Source organism: Squalius cephalus (genome assembly GCF_949319135.1).
Source record: "Squalius cephalus genome assembly, chromosome: 15".
Classification (NCBI taxonomy): domain Eukaryota; kingdom Metazoa; phylum Chordata; class Actinopteri; order Cypriniformes; family Leuciscidae; genus Squalius; species Squalius cephalus.
Window position 1 is genome coordinate 37,057,084 of NC_137136.1, and position 21,118 is coordinate 37,078,201.

At 47.7% G+C, this 21,118-nt stretch overlaps 1 protein-coding gene across 2 annotated transcripts in view; it reads right to left on the minus strand.

The window, feature by feature from the left end:
* Positions 1-18,758, minus strand: part of bbs9 (Bardet-Biedl syndrome 9) — a 187,735-nt gene extending 168,977 nt beyond the window's left edge. For both annotated transcript variants that reach the window (XM_079895076.1, XM_079895077.1), the window contains exons 1-6: positions 18,620-18,758; positions 17,048-17,160; positions 13,016-13,166; positions 12,363-12,427; positions 11,599-11,712; positions 899-1,073 (exon numbers count right to left, since the gene is read on the minus strand). In XM_079895076.1, the coding sequence (XP_079751202.1) occupies positions 899-1,073; positions 11,599-11,712; positions 12,363-12,427; positions 13,016-13,166; positions 17,048-17,159 (617 nt within the window). In that variant the 5' untranslated portion in view covers position 17,160; positions 18,620-18,758. The remainder of the gene's footprint in view (positions 1-898; positions 1,074-11,598; positions 11,713-12,362; positions 12,428-13,015; positions 13,167-17,047; positions 17,161-18,619) is intronic.
* Positions 18,759-21,118: the final 2,360 nt, after the last annotated feature.

Consider the following 21,118-nt stretch of genomic DNA (forward strand, 5'->3'; position numbering starts at 1 on the left):
GGTGACAGTAGCATCTTAATAATCCCGAAATTCCGAGCAATCCACTGATACTAAATATGTCCTGATTGATCACTGTGGGAGGGATGAAATATCGAGGCGAAGTCGAGCTGTTTTTTACTGCGACGTCTCGGAGTGAAATAATGATCGGTGATAACTTTTGATTAACTTCGGATAATAATAATTCGGTCGTCTCCGTGCCAACGGCTCCGCCCACAACGCAGAGGCGAATTGCTAATGAGCTACTGCCGCTCTGCTGAAGCGAAGTCCCAGAAAACGGCACAGGTTTTGTGATTTTGGCTAAAAACGGCATAATCATAATTTAAAGACCACTGAGAATGTTTAAAAATAGCTCAAAATATGATCGGAGTGGGACTTTAAACACTTCATCCGTGTTTGTAGTTCTGCCATGACAACTCTCACCTTCAGGTCTTTCTGTCCTTCATTAAATATAGAGCAGTTTCACTCCTGATGCTTTCATGCCAAAGGCGACCATAACTTATGTCCATCACATTTGCAGATTAATATCTAAAAGTATTTTTTTATTCACACAAACATTTATATAATTAAAACGAATGAAATTTCGTTTCAGCTAGTTTAGCTGAGTCCATTAAAAGCCCACAGATATTGGTCAGTCGTCCGGCCGTTAACACTTTTTCCGGCATAAAGCCTATTACCATATTATTATTGCAGATGATATATATCCTACCAGATATCGTGTTAGTTCAATAAGAATGAATGTGAGTATTAGTGTGTGTGTGTGTGTGTGTGTGTGTGTGTCTGACCTGTAGCACTCCACCTGTCGTGAGGAGGAGACTGTGATGAAGGAGTCTGTACGGATACAGTAGCTCAGTGTGTGTGTGTGTGTGTGTGTGTATGTGTGTATGTGTGTGTGTCTGACCTGTAGCACTCCACCTGTCGTGAGGAGGAGACTGTGATGAAGGAGTCTGTGCGGATACAGTAGCTCAGTGGGCCAGGTAACAGGAACCCAGGCAGAAAGCGGCCGAAACCATAACTCTCCTGCTCAAAGAACATCAGCATCCCATCCATGGACTGGATACAGATGAAGTGATGCCCTGCACACACACACAGGAGAACACACACACACACACACTCAATAACATCAGCGCAGATAAAGCATGAAGCAGGAGCAAACAGATATATATATACTGATGGACTACAGTCACTCCTCTAGACTAGGATATAATGCTGGTGGAAACAGAAGGGTAGAGATTCTTCTCTCGACTGGAACTAGTACGTGTGCTTCTGTGTCTTTCCCAGAGAGTGATTACAGGAGGTGTTACAGACTCTCTCTGCCGGCAGACTTCCACTCACCCAGACCACACACACACTCTCAGGGAAGCAGAGAGCAGCACTACTGTACTGAGACCCGGCCCTGAGGACCTCGGTCAGGCATCCACTGGTCTGCCCTGCTTGTGTTCGCTCACACACTCTCAGGGAAGCAGAGAGCAGCACTACTGTACTGAGACCCGGCCCTGAGGACCTCGGTCAGGCATCCGCTGGTCTGCCCTGCTTGTGTTCGCTCACACACTCTCAGGGAAGCAGAGAGCAGCACTACTGTACTGAGACCCGGCCCTGAGGACCTCGGTCAGGCATCCACTGGTCTACCCTGCTTGTGTTCGCTCACACACTCTCAGGGAAGCAGAGAGCAGCTCTACTGTACTGAGACCCGGCCCTGAGGACCTCGGTCAGGCATCCACTGGTCTGCCCTGCTTGTGTTCGCTCACACACTCTCAGGGAAGCAGAGAGCAGCACTACTGTACTGAGACCCGGCCCTGAGGACCTCGGTCAGGCATCCACTGGTCTACCCTGCTTGTGTTCGCTCACACACTCTCAGGGAAGCAGAGAGCAGCACTACTGTACTGAGACCCGGCCCTGAGGACCTCGGTCAGGCATCCACTGGTCTGCCCTGCTTGTGTTCGCTCACACACTCTCAGGGAAGCAGAGAGCAGCACTACTGTACTGAGACCCGGCCCTGAGGACCTCGGTCAGGCATCCACTGGTCTACCCTGCTTGTGTTCGCTCACACACTCTCAGGGAAGCAGAGAGCAGCTCTACTGTACTGAGACCCGGCCCTGAGGACCTCGGTCAGGCATCCACTGGTCTACCCTGCTTGTGTTCGCTCACACACTCTCAGAGAAGCAGAGAGCAGCACTACTGTACTGAGACCCGGCCCTGAGGACCTCGGTCAGGCATCCACTGGTCTACCCTGCTTGTGTTCGCTCACACACTCTCAGGGAAGCAGAGAGCAGCTCTACTGTACTGAGACCCGGCCCTGAGGACCTCGGTCAGGCATCCGCTGGTCTACCCTGCTTGTGTTCGCTCACACACTCTCAGGGAAGCAGAGAGCAGCTCTACTGTACTGAGACCCGGCCCTGAGGACCTCGGTCAGGCATCCGCTGGTCTGCCCTGCTTGTGTTCGCTCACACACTCTCAGAGAATAATAATAATAATAATAATTCATTACATTTATATAGCGCTTTTCTCGGCACTCAAAGCGCTTTACATAGAATGGGGGATCTCCTCAACCACCACCAATGTGCAGCATCCACCTGGATGATGCGTCGGCAGCCATATTGCGCCAGAACGCTCACCACACACCAGCTTACTGGTGGAGAGGAGACAGAAGCAGAGAGCAGCTCTACTGTACTGAGACCCGGCCCTGAGGACCTCGGTCAGGCATCCACTGGTCTACCCTGCTTGTGTTCGCTCACACACTCTCAGAGAAGCAGAGAGCAGCTCTACTGTACTGAGACCCGGCCCTGAGGACCTCGGTCAGGCATCCGCTGGTCTGCCCTGCTTGTGTTCGCTCACACACTCTCAGAGAAGCAGAGAGCAGCACTACTGTACTGAGACCCGGCCCTGAGGACCTCGGTCAGGCATCCGCTGGTCTGCCCTGCTTGTGTTCGCTCACACACTCTCAGAGAAGCAGAGAGCAGCACTACTGTACTGAGACCCGGCCCTGAGGACCTCGGTCAGGCATCCACTGGTCTGCCCTGCTTGTGTTCGCTCACACACTCTCAGGGAAGCAGAGAGCAGCTCTACTGTACTGAGACCCGGCCCTGAGGACCTCGGTCAGGCATCCGCTGCTCTACCCTGCTTGTGTTCGCTCACACACTCTCAGGGAAGCAGAGAGCAGCTCTACTGTACTGAGACCCGGCCCTGAGGACCTCGGTCAGGCATCCGCTGCTCTACCCTGCTTGTGTTCGCTCACACACTCTCAGAGAAGCAGAGAGCAGCTCTACTGTACTGAGACCCGGCCCTGAGGACCTCGGTCAGGCATCCACTGGTCTACCCTGCTTGTGTTCGCTCACACACTCTCAGGGAAGCAGAGAGCAGCTCTACTGTACTGAGACCCGGCCCTGAGGACCTCGGTCAGGCATCCACTGGTCTACCCTGCTTGTGTTCGCTCACACACTCTCAGAGAAGCAGAGAGCAGCACTACTGTACTGAGACCCGGCCCTGAGGACCTCGGTCAGGCATCCGCTGCTCTACCCTGCTTGTGTTTGCTCACACACTCTCAGAGAAGCAGAGAGCAGCTCTACTGTACTGAGACCCGGCCCTGAGGACCTCGGTCAGGCATCCGCTGGTCTGCCCTGCTTGTGTTTGCTCACACACTCTCAGAGAAGCAGAGAGCAGCTCTACTGTACTGAGACCCGGCCCTGAGGACCTCGGTCAGGCATCCGCTGGTCTGCCCTGCTTGTGTTCGCTCACACACTCTCAGAGAAGCAGAGAGCAGCTCTACTGTACTGAGACCCGGCCCTGAGGACCTCGGTCAGGCATCCGCTGCTCTACCCTGCTTGTGTTCGCTCACACACTCTCAGGGAAGCAGAGAGCAGCTCTACTGTACTGAGACCCGGCCCTGAGGACCTCGGTCAGGCATCCGCTGCTCTGCCCTGCTTGTGCTCGCTCACACACTCTCAGGGAAGCAGAGAGCAGCTCTACTGTACTGAGACCCGGCCCTGAGGACCTCGGTCAGGCATCCACTGCTCTACCCTGCTTGTGTTCGCTCACACACTCTCAGAGAAGCAGAGAGCAGCACTACTGTACTGAGACCCGGCCCCGAGGACCTCGGTCAGGCATCCACTGGTCTACCCTGCTTGTGTTCGCTCACACACTCTCAGAGAAGCAGAGAGCAGCACTACTGTACTGAGACCCGGCCCTGAGGACCTCGGTCAGGCATCCACTGGTCTACCCTGCTTGTGTTCGCTCACACACTCTCAGGGAAGCAGAGAGCAGCTCTACTGTACTGAGACCCGGCCCTGAGGACCTCGGTCAGGCATCCGCTACTCTGCCCTGCTTGTGTTCGCTCACACACTCTCAGGGAAGCAGAGAGCAGCTCTACTGTACTGAGACCCGGCCCTGAGGACCTCGGTCAGGCATCCACTGGTCTGCCCTGCTTGTGTTCGCTCACACACTCTCAGAGAAGCAGAGAGCAGCTCTACTGTACTGAGACCCGGCCCTGAGGACCTCGGTCAGGCATCCGCTGGTCTGCCCTGCTTGTGTTCGCTCACACACTCTCAGAGAAGCAGAGAGCAGCTCTACTGTACTGAGACCCGGCCCTGAGGACCTCGGTCAGGCATCCGCTGGTCTACCCTGCTTGTGTTCGCTCACACACTCTCAGAGAAGCAGAGAGCAGCACTACTGTACTGAGACCCGGCCCTGAGGACCTCGGTCAGGCATCCGCTGGTCTGCCCTGCTTGTGTTCGCTCACACACTCTCAGGGAAGCAGAGAGCAGCACTACTGTACTGAGACCCGGCCCCGAGGACCTCGGTCAGGCATCCACTGGTCTACCCTGCTTGTGTTCGCTCACACACTCTAAGGGAAGCAGAGAGCAGCACTACTGTACTGAGACCCGGCCCTGAGGACCTCGGTCAGGCATCCGCTGGTCTGCCCTGCTTGTGTTCGCTCACACACTCTAAGGGAAGCAGAGAGCAGCACTACTGTACTGAGACCCGGCCCTGAGGACCTCGGTCAGGCATCCGCTGCTCTGCCCTGCTTGTGTTCGCTCACACACTCTCAGAGAAGCAGAGAGCAGCACTACTGTACTGAGACCCGGCCCTGAGGACCTCGGTCAAGCATCCACTGGTCTACCCTGCTTGTGTTCGCTCACACACTCTCAGGGAAGCAGAGAGCAGCACTACTGTACTGAGACCCGGCCCTGAGGACCTCGGTCAGGCATCCGCTGCTCTACCCTGCTTGTGTTCGCTCACACACTCTCAGGGATGCAGAGAGCAGCACTACTGTACTGAGACCCGGCCCTGAGGACCTCGGTCAGGCATCCACTGCTCTACCCTGCTTGTGTTCGCTCACACACTCTCAGGGAAGCAGAGAGCAGCTCTACTGTACTGAGACCCGGCCCTGAGGACCTCGGTCAGGCATCCGCTGCTCTGCCCTGCTTGTGTTCGCTCACACACTCTCAGGGAAGCAGAGAGCAGCTCTACTGTACTGAGACCCGGCCCTGAGGACCTCGGTCAGGCATCCGCTGCTCTACCCTGCTTGTGTTCGCTCACACACTCTCAGGGAAGCAGAGAGCAGCACTACTGTACTGAGACCCGGCCCTGAGGACCTCGGTCAGGCATCCACTGGTCTACCCTGCTTGTGTTCGCTCACACACTCTCAGAGAAGCAGAGAGCAGCTCTACTGTACTAAGACCCGGCCCTGAGGACCTCGGTCAGGCATCCACTGGTCTGCCCTGCTTGTGTTCGCTCACACACTCTCAGAGAAGCAGAGAGCAGCTCTACTGTACTGAGACCCGGCCCTGAGGACCTCGGTCAGGCATCCACTGGTCTACCCTGCTTGTGTTCGCTCACACACTCTCAGGGAAGCAGAGAGCAGCTCTACTGTACTGAGACCCGGCCCTGAGGACCTCGGTCAGGCATCCGCTGCTCTACCCTGCTTGTGTTCGCTCACACACTCTCAGGGAAGCAGAGAGCAGCACTACTGTACTGAGACCCGGCCCTGAGGACCTCGGTCAGGCATCCGCTGCTCTACCCTGCTTGTGTTCGCTCACACACTCTCAGGGAAGCAGAGAGCAGCTCTACTGTACTGAGACCCGGCCCTGAGGACCTCGGTCAGGCATCCGCTGGTCTGCCCTGCTTGTGTTCGCTCACACACTCTCAGAGAAGCAGAGAGCAGCTCTACTGTACTGAGACCCGGCCCTGAGGACCTCGGTCAGGCATCCGCTGGTCTGCCCTGCTTGTGTTCGCTCACACACTCTCAGGGAAGCAGAGAGCAGCTCTACTGTACTGAGACCCGGCCCTGAGGACCTCGGTCAGGCATCCGCTGGTCTGCCCTGCTTGTGTTCGCTCACACACTCTCAGAGAAGCAGAGAGCAGCTCTACTGTACTGAGACCCGGCCCTGAGGACCTCGGTCAGGCATCCGCTGGTCTGCCCTGCTTGTGTTCGCTCACACACTCTCAGAGAAGCAGAGAGCAGCACTACTGTACTGAGACCCGGCCCTGAGGACCTCGGTCAGGCATCCACTGGTCTGCCCTGCTTGTGTTCGCTCACACACTCTCAGAGAAGCAGAGAGCAGCACTACTGTACTGAGACCCGGCCCTGAGGACCTCGGTCAGGCATCCACTGGTCTGCCCTGCTTGTGTTCGCTCACACACTCTCAGAGAAGCAGAGAGCAGCACTACTGTACTGAGACCCGGCCCTGAGGACCTCGGTCAGGCATCCGCTGGTCTACCCTGCTTGTGTTCGCTCACACACTCTCAGAGAAGCAGAGAGCAGCTCTACTGTACTGAGACCCGGCCCTGAGGACCTCGGTCAGGCATCCACTGGTCTACCCTGCTTGTGTTCGCTCACACACTCTCAGGGAAGCAGAGAGCAGCTCTACTGTACTGAGACCCGGCCCTGAGGACCTCGGTCAGGCATCCACTGGTCTACCCTGCTTGTGTTCGCTCACACACTCTCAGAGAAGCAGAGAGCAGCACTACTGTACTGAGACCCGGCCCTGAGGACCTCGGTCAGGCATCCACTGCTCTACCCTGCTTGTGTTCGCTCACACACTCTCAGGGAAGCAGAGAGCAGCTCTACTGTACTGAGACCCGGCCCTGAGGACCTCAGTCAGGCATCCGCTGGTCTGCCCTGCTTGTGTTCGCTCACACACTCTCAGAGAAGCAGAGAGCAGCACTACTGTACTGAGACCCGGCCCTGAGGACCTCAGTCAGGCATCCGCTGGTCTGCCCTGCTTGTGTTCGCTCACACACTCTCAGAGAAGCAGAGAGCAGCACTACTGTACTGAGACCCGGCCCTGAGGACCTCAGTCAGGCATCCGCTGGTCTGCCCTGCTTGTGTTCGCTCACACACTCTCAGAGAAGCAGAGAGCAGCACTACTGTACTGAGACCCGGCCCTGAGGACCTCAGTCAGGCATCCGCTGGTCTACCCTGCTTGTGTTCGCTCACACACTCTCAGAGAAGCAGAGAGCAGCACTACTGTACTGAGACCCGGCCCTGAGGACCTCGGTCAGGCATCCGCTGCTCTACCCTGCTTGTGTTCGCTCACACACTCTCAGGGAAGCAGAGAGCAGCACTACTGTACTGAGACCCGGCCCTGAGGACCTCGGTCAGGCATCCGCTGGTCTGCCCTGCTTGTGTTCGCTCACACACTCTCAGGGAAGCAGAGAGCAGCTCTACTGTACTGAGACCCGGCCCTGAGGACCTCGGTCAGGCATCCGCTGCTCTACCCTGCTTGTGTTCGCTCACACACTCTCAGGGAAGCAGAGAGCAGCACTACTGTACTGAGACCCGGCCCTGAGGACCTCGGTCAGGCATCCGCTGGTCTACCCTGCTTGTGTTCGCTCACACACTCTCAGGGAAGCAGAGAGCAGCTCTACTGTACTGAGACCCGGCCCTGAGGACCTCGGTCAGGCATCCGCTGCTCTACCCTGCTTGTGTTCGCTCACACACTCTCAGGGAAGCAGAGGACCTCGGTCATATATATACAGTACCAGTCAAAAGTTTGGAAACGTTACTATTTTTAATGTTTTTGAAAGAAGTCTCTCATGCTCATCAAGCCTGCAGTTAAAAAAAAAAAAAAAAAAAAAAAAAACAGTAATATTATGAAATATTATTACAATTTAAAATAATGGTTCTGTTTTTTAATATACTTTAAAATGTAATTTATTTTTGTGATGCAAAGCTGAATTTTCATCAGCAAGTACTCCAGTCTTTGGTGTCTTATGATCCTTCAGAAATCATTCTAATATGATGATTTATGATCAATGTTGGAAACAGTTGTGCTGCTTAATATTTTTTTTATAACCTGAGATACTTTTTTCAGGATTATTTGATGAATAAAAAGTTAAAAAGAACTGTATTTATTTAGAATAGAAATCTTTTGTAACAATATACACTACCGTTCAAAAGTTTGGGAACAATAACTTTTCTTTTTTTTAAGAAATTAGTACTTTAATTCAACAAGGATGCGTTAAATTGATAAAAGGTGATGGTAACGATTTATATTGTTAGAAATGTTTTTATTTTGAATAAATGCTGTTTTTATGAATAAATGCTGTTAACGTTTTACTCATCAATGAATCCTGAAAAAAGTATTCCAAAAAAATATATTAAACAGCACAACTGTTTCCATCATTGATAATAACTGAGTATCAAATCAGCATATTAGAATGATTTCTGAAGGATCATAAGACACCAAAGACTGGAGTACTTGCTGATGAAAATTCAGCTTTGCATCACAAAAATAAATTACATTTTAAAATATATTAAAAAAGAGAACCATTATTTTAAATTGTAATAATATTTCATAATATTACTGTTTTTTTTTTTGTTTTTTTTTTAACTGCAGGCTTGATGAGCATAAGAGACTTCTTTCAAAAACATTAAAAATAGGAATGTTTCCAAACTTTTGACTGGTACTGTATATATATATATATATATATATATATATATATATTCATAAATAATAATAACAACATCACTGCTAAAGACTAAATACTAAGTAATATCTTTTGGTGCATCTTGGTGATTTGATGTGTTGCAATGGCCTTGAAGCAGCTCATCCAGTCAGAACTATATAGTTTATAATAATAAACAAAGCATCAAATAGAATAGCAGGGCTAACGTAAAAATTCATATGTGCAAATGTTTTCTGGCTTGTTCTGTGATATATTTTCACTCTTGGCTGTGTTAGAAGCCAAACCTCTGGCTCAGTTAAATCAATTATGTTTAAAAGATTTTACCAAATATTTCTTCATCTATTTGTTTCCTTTTATGGAATACATAAAGATGGTCAAAACTTCATTAACTCTGAACAAAAGCCCCTTTAACACACTTTTTGTTATTTTTTATGCAGGTGACAGGATACAAGTATTGTTGGATCTACTTTGAATGGCAAAAGCTGAATATCTACAGATGCCTAATAGAGAGCCTAAGTCCCGCCCCTCCGCTTCCGGCTCATGGGACCTTATTTCGGAAAAAATATGTATGGAAGTCAATGGCGAGAGATAACTTATCTTTTTATTCCGTCTGAACTGTGCCCTGAACTACACATATGATGTTTGTCAATTTAAAAGGTAATTATGAAGGTCAAGAAAGTCGCAGTTTGTCATAAAACAGAAGAGTAACGTTTAGTTTTATGTGAAAATCGCTCAATGAACTACATCTCTCGTCTCGCACTATGTACGTCACAAGATCCGTTGCTCGTATGTGTGTATTCTGGCTCAAAACACTCAGGCATGACGGCGTAACGTTACGATTATAATGTAAGACTATAGAAAACATGACAGACGTTAGCTTCAGTAAAGTTAGCTTCATTCATTGAGAGAAAAGGTATGACGTCACATGTGCGCCTTCTGGGTTTGTAGTCTTTGTAATTACGTATTTTCACAGTCTTATACCTCAGCAGTTTTACATCAAGCTGCGACTTTCTTGACTTTAAAATGTATCTTTTAAATTGACAAACATCATATGTGTAAATCAGGGCACAATTCAAACGAGATCAAAATATTTGTTGTCTCTCGCCATTGACTACCATACAATATTTTTCCGAAATAAGGTCCCATGGTGGTCGACCGGAAGGGGAGGGACTTAGGCTCTCTATTAGGCATCATCACATCAGTTCACACTCGTGTATGCGTGTGTGCGTGTGTGTGTGTGTGTGTGTGTGTGTGTGTGTGTGTGGCTGATGATCTCCAGCAGAGAGCCTGTGCTGCCCTCAGGTGGCTGATAACGGAACTGCATGACCACAGATAAGTCTAAAATCCTATTAAACAAGCATGTTCCACTATTTTATTTATAGAAGGTTGACTTTAATCAGCTTTCTTCGCACAAACAGGAGAGATCTCATCACAACACAGAAGCTACGAGCCGATGTTCATCGAGATCCACGAGAAGAACAGTGGGGAACACTTTACAATAAGTTAATTGTTAATTGCATTCATTAAAATTAAGTAAGCATTTATTAATATTAGAGTTCATTTCAGCATTTAATAATACATCATTGAAATCAAAAGTTGTATCTGTTAATATTATTTAATGGACCTGAGCTGACATGGACTAACAATAAACATGAAACGCCTCCATCAAAGATTCAGTCTCTGTAAGCTCCGCCTCTCTGAGAGCTGCTCTGCTTTGATTGGTCAGAAAGCAAACGCTCATTATCATATCTGAATCTCGGCTCTTGATCTCAGTGATACGAACAGTAACGATGGCGTGGGTTTTATTGTATCAATCTCAGAAAACAGCGTCTTCTCGACACGAACAACACGAACCAAACTCCTCCAGTCTCAGATACACTACAGTGTTTGAGGGCGGAGCTAAGAGATGCTGTTCAGCCAATGAAGATCACAGGCTGGCATTATGCAAATGTGGATAAATTGCTTCTTTCTTTTTGTGCACTTTGATCTTTACAACTTTGCAGACCTTTTACATTTACGAACAGCAATTTTACTCACTGCATGAAAAGGAAAATCTAAAAAAAGCAGAATGTTATCTAATATTGTAAAGTTTGAGACCTGAACTGAATCCAGTCCATCACACTAACGATCAATTATATCTCATGAGAGAACGTTTCATACAAAAAGCCACAATTAAACAGCTTAACTCAACTCTATCTAGTGAATATTTTTGAATGAGAGGCTAATATTGTGCATGTAATAAAGATGACTAGCGATATGAAAACTTGGCCGATACCGATAATTCTTTATATTTGAAAGCTGATAACCGATATATTGCCAGATTAATCTATAAGTTTTGAGAGCCTGATTGCAAAAACAAAAGTCTCACCATTAAAAGCCATGTTCCAAGCACACAGTTATGATGTTCTCATGATGATGTGTTGTAGCCGATATGACAGACTTGAGCTGCACATGTTGACCTGAACTGTATTTTCCTTTTTGAAGTGATTGTCATATTTCAAGCATTTCAAACCCATCATGTTGAACATCTGAAGAGTCTCAGCTGAAGGAAATAATCCATTATTTATCAGCTTTAATATATCGGCCAAATCTTCTTATCAGACTGATAACGGTAGCATTAAAAATGATCATATATGGGGCGATACGGATATGGTGGCCGATATATCGAGCATCCCTAAAGATGACATCACTGACCTGTCACACCCCCAAACGGGCCATACGTCATGTTGCAAGCTGTCCTCTGCAGGTTGTGTTCATAAACCAGTCGCAGCTGATACTGGTCCCCGTGTTCAACATTCCCAGCAGTGCCTGAGGAAACCGACACACACACACACATGTGAAGATCAGATCACAAGAGGCCTGTAACCATACCCTCATGTCACCATACCATATTATTGTGATACTCCAAGACATGATGAAAGGTTAACAAAAAATTACTGTTGATTTACCAGAATAACAATATTCATGATTCTGAAGATGAAAACACAGAATTATTGTAGATGAATATGCTTTACTCTGTCACTGACTAGATATATTTATAATAATGTTGGCCACTTTTACTGGTAACATCAGACATTTGGCATTATCAAGACACACATATCCACCCATTGCATTATTATACATTATATTCAACATTATAGATACTAGTTTAATGCAGTACTGACACTAAAACTCTGAAAACTTTTTTTTTCCTTACACATTCATTTTTATTTTGGGTAAATTATCCACGATACATATTGTTGCATTTTTGTATTGCGATATATTATGACATGATATATTGTTACACCCCTAGTGAACAATATAACAGACTTCATGAGCTCAGACCAGCTCGGTAACATTCAAGACTTTAATTCTGTTCAAGAGATATGCATGGTGCCAGGGCACAGACTGTAAGATATCAAGTGTAAAGAGTCATAGAGTAAGTTGAGCACACGGGTCTGAGTCTGAGGAGAACCGACCTGACACAGCGTAGACGGACAGCTTCCTGGGGTGGAGCACTGCCAGGTGAAGCAGCTCTGAACACCTGAGGAGAGAAGAGTCCTGAGAACACATGCTAACAGAGGAACTCATCTAACCAAGAGTTTGAGCACTTCTGGAACACCGACACTGAACATCAGTCCTAAAGTGTGTGTTTCTGCAATCGTTCTCTGTCCCTCCATCATAAGCGAGTGTGTGTCGAGCGTCAGACACACAGTAAACGCTGTCGTGTTCTCTGGCGTCCGGATGCTGGTGTTCGGGAACACACTCGTGTGTGTGAGACGCTTCTGGAGGGAGTTACACCACATCATTCTGATCACACACTTCAGGAACACCAAACCAACATTAGAGACGCTGCGACGCCATTGGTCCACTCGTTACTCCAGCTATCCAATCACAGCCTCCGCTGAGGGTTTTGTTGCTCATGGAGGGATTTATTCAGTAAATGTGTTTCATCATAGTTTATGAGCATGTGTTCTTATCAGAGAATTATCATCAAACACTTTATAAAATAGCCCCGCTCATCTAAATTGAACTGAATTTCGCAGGTTGTGTATGTCATGACATCGGTCGATCAGGCTGTGTCAGACAGTTACCCAGCTGATGTGATGGTGTGATGGTGTGTGAGACTCACGAGACGAACTTGCCCAGCTCCACCTGCACGACGGGCTCGGGGAAGCGCACCTCCAGCAGCTGCACATCGGCCTCGCTCAGCTCCTGCGCTTTGGACGGGTGTGGGGAGAAGATGCGCAGCATCCCCATGAAGCTGCCCACCACGATCTTATCTGGAGACCGGGAGAGAACAGAGTCAGCTCAGCACACACCGCTCACTGATCCCCCAATCCCCCATGTCCTCCACTTCTGTCAGGGACGAGGACGGCAGGGGAGACTGCACAGAACAGCTCTGGAAGAGGTGAGTTCTGAAGCCTTTACACAGTGACTGTACATCTGTTCCTCACAGACTTGTTTTCATCCAAATACAATTCAACATGGCATCTAAAGCCATCACAGATGAGATGAGCTGTCCTGAACATCACAGATGAGATGAGGGCTACTTCATCACTGCTGATCCCTGTCGTTTGGCTTTATCTGATGTTTGATTCATCTTCATACTCTGGGTTTACTCACAGTGGTGATTGTTGGCTCACTGCTAATATATATATATAGATATATTTGTATTAGAGCAGCACGATTAATCATTACAAGATCTCGATTCAAACACACACATGATCTTACTCCTGAATGACAGTGACTCGTCTCTGTCTATTAAACCTTTGACGATCACAGCGAGCGTTCAGATCCAGAGAGAGCCGTTGTCATGAATAGATATGAAACAGCTTCACTAACACACAGTATCGTTATTTCTGTCTTACAATAACCCAAATAACTCAGAATAGAGTAAATCAGCTTTTGAAAGTAACTTGAAGCTTCAAATCAAGACTGTATGAGTTACACCGTTACTCCAGCAGGTGGAGGCCAGCGGCGGTTACTCCAGTAGGTGGAGACCAGCGGCGGTTACTCCAGCAGGTGGAGGCCAGCGGCGGTTACTCCAGTAGGTGGAGACCAGCGGCGGTTACTCCAGTAGGTGGAGACCAGCGGCGGTTACTCCAGTAGGTGGAGGCCAGCGGCGGTTACACCAGTAGGTGGAGACCAGCGGCGGTTACTCCAGTAGGTGGAGACCAGCGGCGGTTACTCCAGTAGGTGGAGACCAGCGGCGGTTACTCCAGTAGGTGGAGGCCAGCGGCGGTTACTCCAGTAGGTGGAGACCAGCGGCGGTTACTCCAGTAGGTGGAGGCCAGCGGCGGTTACACCAGTAGGTGGAGACCAGCGGCGGTTACACCAGTAGGTGGAGACCAGCGGCGGTTACTCCAGTAGGTGGAGACCAGCGGCGGTTACTCCAGTAGGTGGAGACCAGCGGCGGTTACTCCAGTAGGTGGAGACCAGCGGCGGTTACTCCAGTAGGTGGAGACCAGCGGCGGTTACTCCAGTAGGTGGAGGCCAGCGGCGGTTACTCCAGTAGGTGGAGACCAGCGGCGGTTACTCCAGTAGGTGGAGACCAGCGGCGGTTACTCCAGTAGGTGGAGACCAGCGGCGGTTACTCCAGTAGGTGGAGGCCAGCGGCGGTTACACCAGTAGGTGGAGGCCAGCGGCGGTTACACCAGTAGGTGGAGACCAGCGGCGGTTACTCCAGTAGGTGGAGACCAGCGGTGGTTACTCCAGTAGGTGGAGACCAGCGGCGGTTACACCAGTAGGTGGAGACCAGCGGCGGTTACTCCAGTAGGTGGAGACCAGCGGCGGTTACTCCAGTAGGTGGAGACCAGCGGCGGTTACTCCAGCAGGTGGAGGCCAGCGGCGGTTACTCCAGCAGGTGGAGACCAGCGGCGGTTACTCCAGCAGGTGGAGGCCAGCGGCGGTTACTCCAGTAGGTGGAGGCCAGCGGCGGTTACTCCAGTAGGTGGAGGCCAGCGGCGGTTACTCCAGTAGGTGGAGGCCAGCGGCGGTTACTCCAGTAGGTGGAGGCCAGCGGCGGTTACTCCAGTAGGTGGAGGCCAGCGGCGGTTACTCCAGTAGGTGGAGGCCAGCGGCGGTTACTCCAGCAGGTGGAGGCCAGCGGCGGTTACTCCAGCAGGTGGAGGCCAGCGGCGGTTACTCCAGTAGGTGGAGGCCAGCGGCGGTTACTCCAGTAGGTGGAGGCCAGCGGCGGTTACTCCAGTAGGTGGAGGCCAGCGGCGGTTACTCCAGTAGGTGGAGGCCAGCGGCGGTTACTCCAGCAGGTGGAGGCCAGCGGCGGTTACTCCAGCAGGTGGAGACCAGCGGCGGTTACTCCAGTAGGTGGAGACCAGCGGCGGTTACTCCAGTAGGTGGAGACCAGCGGCGGTTACTCCAGTAGGTGGAGACCAGCGGCGGTTACTCCAGTAGGTGGAGACCAGCGGCGGTTACACCAGTAGGTGGAGACCAGCGGCGGTTACTCCAGTAGGTGGAGACCAGCGGCGGTTACTCCAGTAGGTGGAGACCAGCGGCGGTTACACCAGCAGGTGGAGACCAGCGGCGGTTACTCCAGTAGGTGGAGACCAGCGGCGGTTACTCCAGTAGGTGGAGACCAGCGGCGGTTACACCAGTAGGTGGAGACCAGCGGCGGTTACTCCAGTAGGTGGAGACCAGCGGCGGTTACTCCAGTAGGTGGAGACCAGCGGCGGTTACTCCAGTAGGTGGAGACCAGCGGCGGTTACTCCAGCAGGTGGAGGCCAGCGGCGGTTACTCCAGTAGGTGGAGACCAGCGGCGGTTACACCAGTAGGTGGAGACCAGCGGCGGTTACTCCAGTAGGTGGAGACCAGCGGCGGTTACACCAGTAGGTGGAGACCAGCGGCGGTTACTCCAGCAGGTGGAGACCAGCGGCGGTTACTCCAGTAGGTGGAGACCAGCGGCGGTTACTCCAGAGACTCGTGCAGAAACACTGATTCATCCAGTAATGAAACAAGTGAAGTCGTTATGAGGGAGTCATTGAGTCATTCACTCAAACCTTTTTTTTATATATAATTCATTAAGATTAATTAAACATTTTAATTAGACTCAAGCAATTAACATTTTGTCAGAACCTCTAGTGAAGGACATGTTATTTTGATTAGTTGACTATTCAGGATCGTGGGAGAATCATGATCTCGGTTTGAAACTAATGAATGGTGATTCTCCATATATCCAGAATCCTGCGGCTCTAATGCGGAGAATGATGTATATTACCGTGAACAAGAGCACGATCTATTTAAGATCCATGTCATCATGTTCACAGGCTTCTCATCACAGGCCGAGCTGTCATACAAACACACAGCTTTGTGAATGTGTGTGTGGACTATGGCTGTGGAGCTGCTGAATCCCTGGAGAAGGCTGGTGAGAGAGGAGCGGGGGCCAGAGGATGGGCGACACACTCCGGGTTTAGCACTGAATTTAAAGACACAAGTGTTTCTGCAGGTCTAAAACACACAGAAATGTGTCGGGTCTCAATCTATATTCAGTATCAGAAACTGCCAAGGAATCAAACTGTTCTGGGGTCTCCTTTATAAAACTGTGTGTGGGATCCTCACTAAAAGTGTACGTGCGCCCGAAATACAAAAATGATGAACGGCAAAAAATATTCAGACTTATAAACCAGTGCGAACGCCAGAACCTGCGCAGAATTCCCTTTATAATCCCAGTCAGAGGAAGATTGTGAACACGCGTCTCCTCCTGAAATAACCATATATGAGCTTACAACGCCTCGTTTACTATATCCTCATCTGCATATCATTTGCATATTCATATTCATCCACATGGTATTTAACAGTACAAGACATTAGGAAAATATGAGATATGCATGTGCGTCACATTACAATGCTAAAAATCATTTAGTAGACGATCCTTGCCTTGCTTTAGAATAAATAAATCCAATATTGTAAAATACATTTCAGAGAAAGTTTTTCTCAATCTTTTCCACCGGCCGAATTTTAATTGCTTTATATTTTTAATGGAAACAGAAAGGCCTTGTTGTGCATATTTGCAAACTTATTTGTCGGAAGTGGCGTGCGGCTCTGTCAGGGCCTGTTCTGTGTGACGCAGCGGTTATAGACGAGGCCCTGGTGATCTGGTGTGTGTCCGTGGCTGGTCAGACGCTGGAGAGAGTGTGTAACTCACCGTATCCACTGCCACTGTTATCCACGTCCCCGACACACAGACAGCCCTGGTCAAACTCCTCCCCCTCGCCCAGCACTGACGCCCACCAATCACGAGCCTTGAACAGAGACATCCTGCAACACAGAGGACCAATCACGGCTTCACATCTCCATGCAGAACCCTCAGGCACAAACACACACTCTTCATCACAGGTACAGCGTCCCCTGACCAAATACAGTGTGTGCTCCTTCATCTTCAGTGACCAGAACTCCGGACACCAGCTCTTCTGGTGAGTGTGTCAGTAAGCTGACTGACGGAGTTCGAGAGGTTCTGCCCCGGGTCCCACAGTGTGTTACACACTCACCTCCGCTGAGGCCATATATGTTCACCCAGTGTGTGTGTGTGTGTGTGTGTGTGTGTGTGTTTCAGCTACAGGGGTTCGAGAGAGGGAGGAGAGGAACCGGTCTCTCACCGTCCGGCTGGCAGAGATCAGGAAATGCTCTGAATCTGAATCTAAGGGAGATATTATGCGGATTTTAACACATGTAAGATTTCAGAGGAGCTGGAGCCGCACTCGAGCGCGGTCTGGAAGTAAAAGAAAGGAAAAAGAGAGAGGTGTGTTTGCTCCTTGTTTCCCATCTTCATCTGTGTTCAGTGTGTGATGTTGCTGTGTGATCATGCAGAAGCTCCAGCTCTTCTCTATATCAGTGTCAGTGTTCCTGAACTCCTGAAACGCCTCCATTAGTCTTGAGTTTCTCCCGGGAATGAACACGTCACAATATTCCTCATTATAATAATTAATCCGCAGAATAAAGGGGCGGGGCCTGGTTGAGTTAGTTAGTAGTGTGTTAAACTGGCGGTTATGGTAAGGGGCGGGGCATTTCCCAAACACACTCGAAGCGCTCGACCAATCACAACACACTGCTCCAGCCGACCAATCAGAGCACAGTGTGCTTTTCAGAAGGAGGGGCTTCATAGAGACAGGAAGTAAACAGAGCGTTACTGACAGACTGGGAAGAGAGGAGCCGCAACAATGGAGAATATAAGGAATAATAACTTACGGAGTGTCTGATCATCTATCTGATAATTTAAAGCTGATGGGAACACATTTATGTCTGACACACAGTCTGTCTGACTTATACTGGACAGGGCAAGACATGATGAAGCTGATGCTGACTGAAGGGTCACGTGACCCCAGCGGCGCGTCTGATTGGCTGCCATCCAAGCAGCTTTGCTAACTAACTGCTGACTACTTAACTAGCACAGCTAATCCAGACCAACAGATGCAACTTCTGTGCATTAACTATACAATAATACACGCTGGCTATTATCTCTGACGGAGCCCATATGTGCAGGATTAGTCAGACTATAAATATGACTGAAACAGGAGGGTCTACAAAAGCAGCAAAAGTTTAATTAAACAGTCATAATCACATCTAGATGATATACAGTATAATCTGAGTCGCTTCTTCTACATGAGTTCGAGATTCTGCTGAATCTGTCCGCTCGTTTCTGCTCAAACTGCCCCAGTCTCGCGGTATAACCTGTGTGCCGCTGCTCTCACTCGCGAGGGTGAATGAAGGCGTGTTGTACCTGTAGAGAATGCAGTGAGTTTCCTTCAGTAATGTGAGGTAAAGCACAACAGCTCAACTCATCTCAGATCCTCACTCGAGAGAGACCCGCTGTTGTCATGGTGCCGAGAGCGACGCTGCAGCCGGAACTGCGTCACGTGACTTCAGGAGGCCGTACCAAAATAAAAGTCCACATATTCAGAAATATAAATCACACATACAGAAATATATGTATTCTTCAACATAACAATGTCAGTCATTCATAATCATATGTATTGTTTAATTTGTAGAAACAGTACGTACAACTTAAATTAATTTAAGTTAAATTAAATTAATTAATTAAATTAATTAATAATCATAAAAATGTTGATTTTTTGTTTCATGGAGTATTTAATTAAGAGCTTTAAATTCTGCTAATATTACTTAAAATGATTCCTCTTGTTAGAAGATTTTTAGAGATTTTGACAGCATGAAATAAACATACCGGTTTATAGGAAACGGATAATATAACTAAAATTCTCATTTTATTTGGGGGAAAATCATATACATAAAGAAAACTGTGTGTTAACTGTACCAAATGTTAGTCTATTTTCCACTGACTTAATGGTTTTTACAGCTCTCTTCAATACTTCAGTACAGAACAGTCGCTGTCACGACATCTCAGCTGTTGAGAAGGATACTTGATGTATTAGATGTATGATTGATTTTTGATACAAGATGCTGAATTGTGATCTTAATTTTGTAATAGATTCAAGTGTTTTGTATGACTCTGTATTCCTTGTTATTTCAATAAAAAATAAAAAGCATGAAATGAACCTTCAAAATCTAAATGCATGTTGTATATATCTTACTATGAACAAATAATCTGTACATATGTTTCATTTAATAATAATAATTATTATTGACCTCGTAATGTTTCATCAAAATATAATAACCTTCGTAATCTCTAATCACGTGGTGCGCTTAAGCCCCGCCCCTGCAATTCATTTACAACAACTTTATTTTTTAAATGGTATACATTTTTTTAGATGCTTTTATGTTAACAGAATACCTCCTAGACTACATCCGCTCCAGAAAGAGTTAAACAATTTATCACTGATATGGAATAAGAAAATAGCATGATTACAAAGTCTACCATCAGCCTTTTTTGAACTGTCATTACGAAATGTATTATAATTATAATTTTACAATAGTTCGAATTAATATGAAATAATGTTATTTTCTAAATACTGTATGCACTAAACAATGATAAACGCCTGATTTATTAATCTGATTCCCTGACATTCCCCGCTTCTGATTTGCAGACACACTGAGGGGGCGGGGCAACGACAAACGAAAAGGCCAATCATTTCGCAAGAACGCGAGTATTTTGCATATGTCTCAGAATGCTTGTTACAACAGTAGTAAACTCTCTTAAAATGTACGTTTTTGTTATTTTTTAATGTTATCAAGATTTCTCATATACAGCTCTGCGATATAACCAACGTGTTGTGTAACTTACAGCTCTTATCCTTAATTTTTGTCTACACTTTTTGGCTACCGTCATGCACATTAATAGCCAGTATCGGAACGCTAAATATATGTGTTCCTCACGATAAACCCGTGCTGTCTAGGCAGCACATGTACTAAAATTGGAACGATACAGAGAAGATTAGCATTTCCCTGCGCAAGGTTGACACGCATAATCGTGAAGCGTATCCAATTTTTGTGTTTATATTTCTAAATGTTTTCAATTATTTAAAATATCCTTATCAACTGTCATAAAACGGATTTACTGCTAAAGGCATGAAATTAGGAGGGATCAACTAATCATTTGATAGTTTGATTGATTTAAGCCGAATATTGTACACAAATTATTAAATGAATTGTATAAGTTTATTCATCATCTAACAATAAATATTTTACAGGCTTTTTTACGTTAGTGCAATGACAAATTAAAGCAGTTATTTTATTTTAGAAGCAAAATGTATTCGCAATATCTAGCTTTTTACGAGTAATATACACTGAACAAAATTATAAACGCAACACTTTTGTTTTTGCCCTCATTTTTCATGAGCTGAACTCAAAAGATCAAAGATCAAAGACTTTTTCTACGTACACAAAAGGACTATTTCTCTCAAATATTGTTCACAAATCTGCCTAAATCTGTGTTAGTGAGCACTTCTCCTGTGCCGAGATAATCCATCCACCTCACAGGTGTGGCGTATCAAGATGCTGATGAGACGGCATGATTATTGCACAGGTGTGCCTTAGGGCTGTCCACAGTAAAAGGCCACTCTAAAATGTGCAGTTTCATCACACAGCACAACGCCACAGATGTCGAGGGAGTGTGCGATTGGCATGCTGACAGCAGGAATGTCCATTTCTCTACCATAAGCCGTCTCCAAAGGTTTATCATTTTGTTCAGTATATATGTAAATATGTTTCAATTTGGTGGCCATAAAAATCTTACACAAGAGGGCAGCAGAGTTCATCGTATGTAAGGCAATTTGTCACATTTCATTAAAACACATTTAAGTGC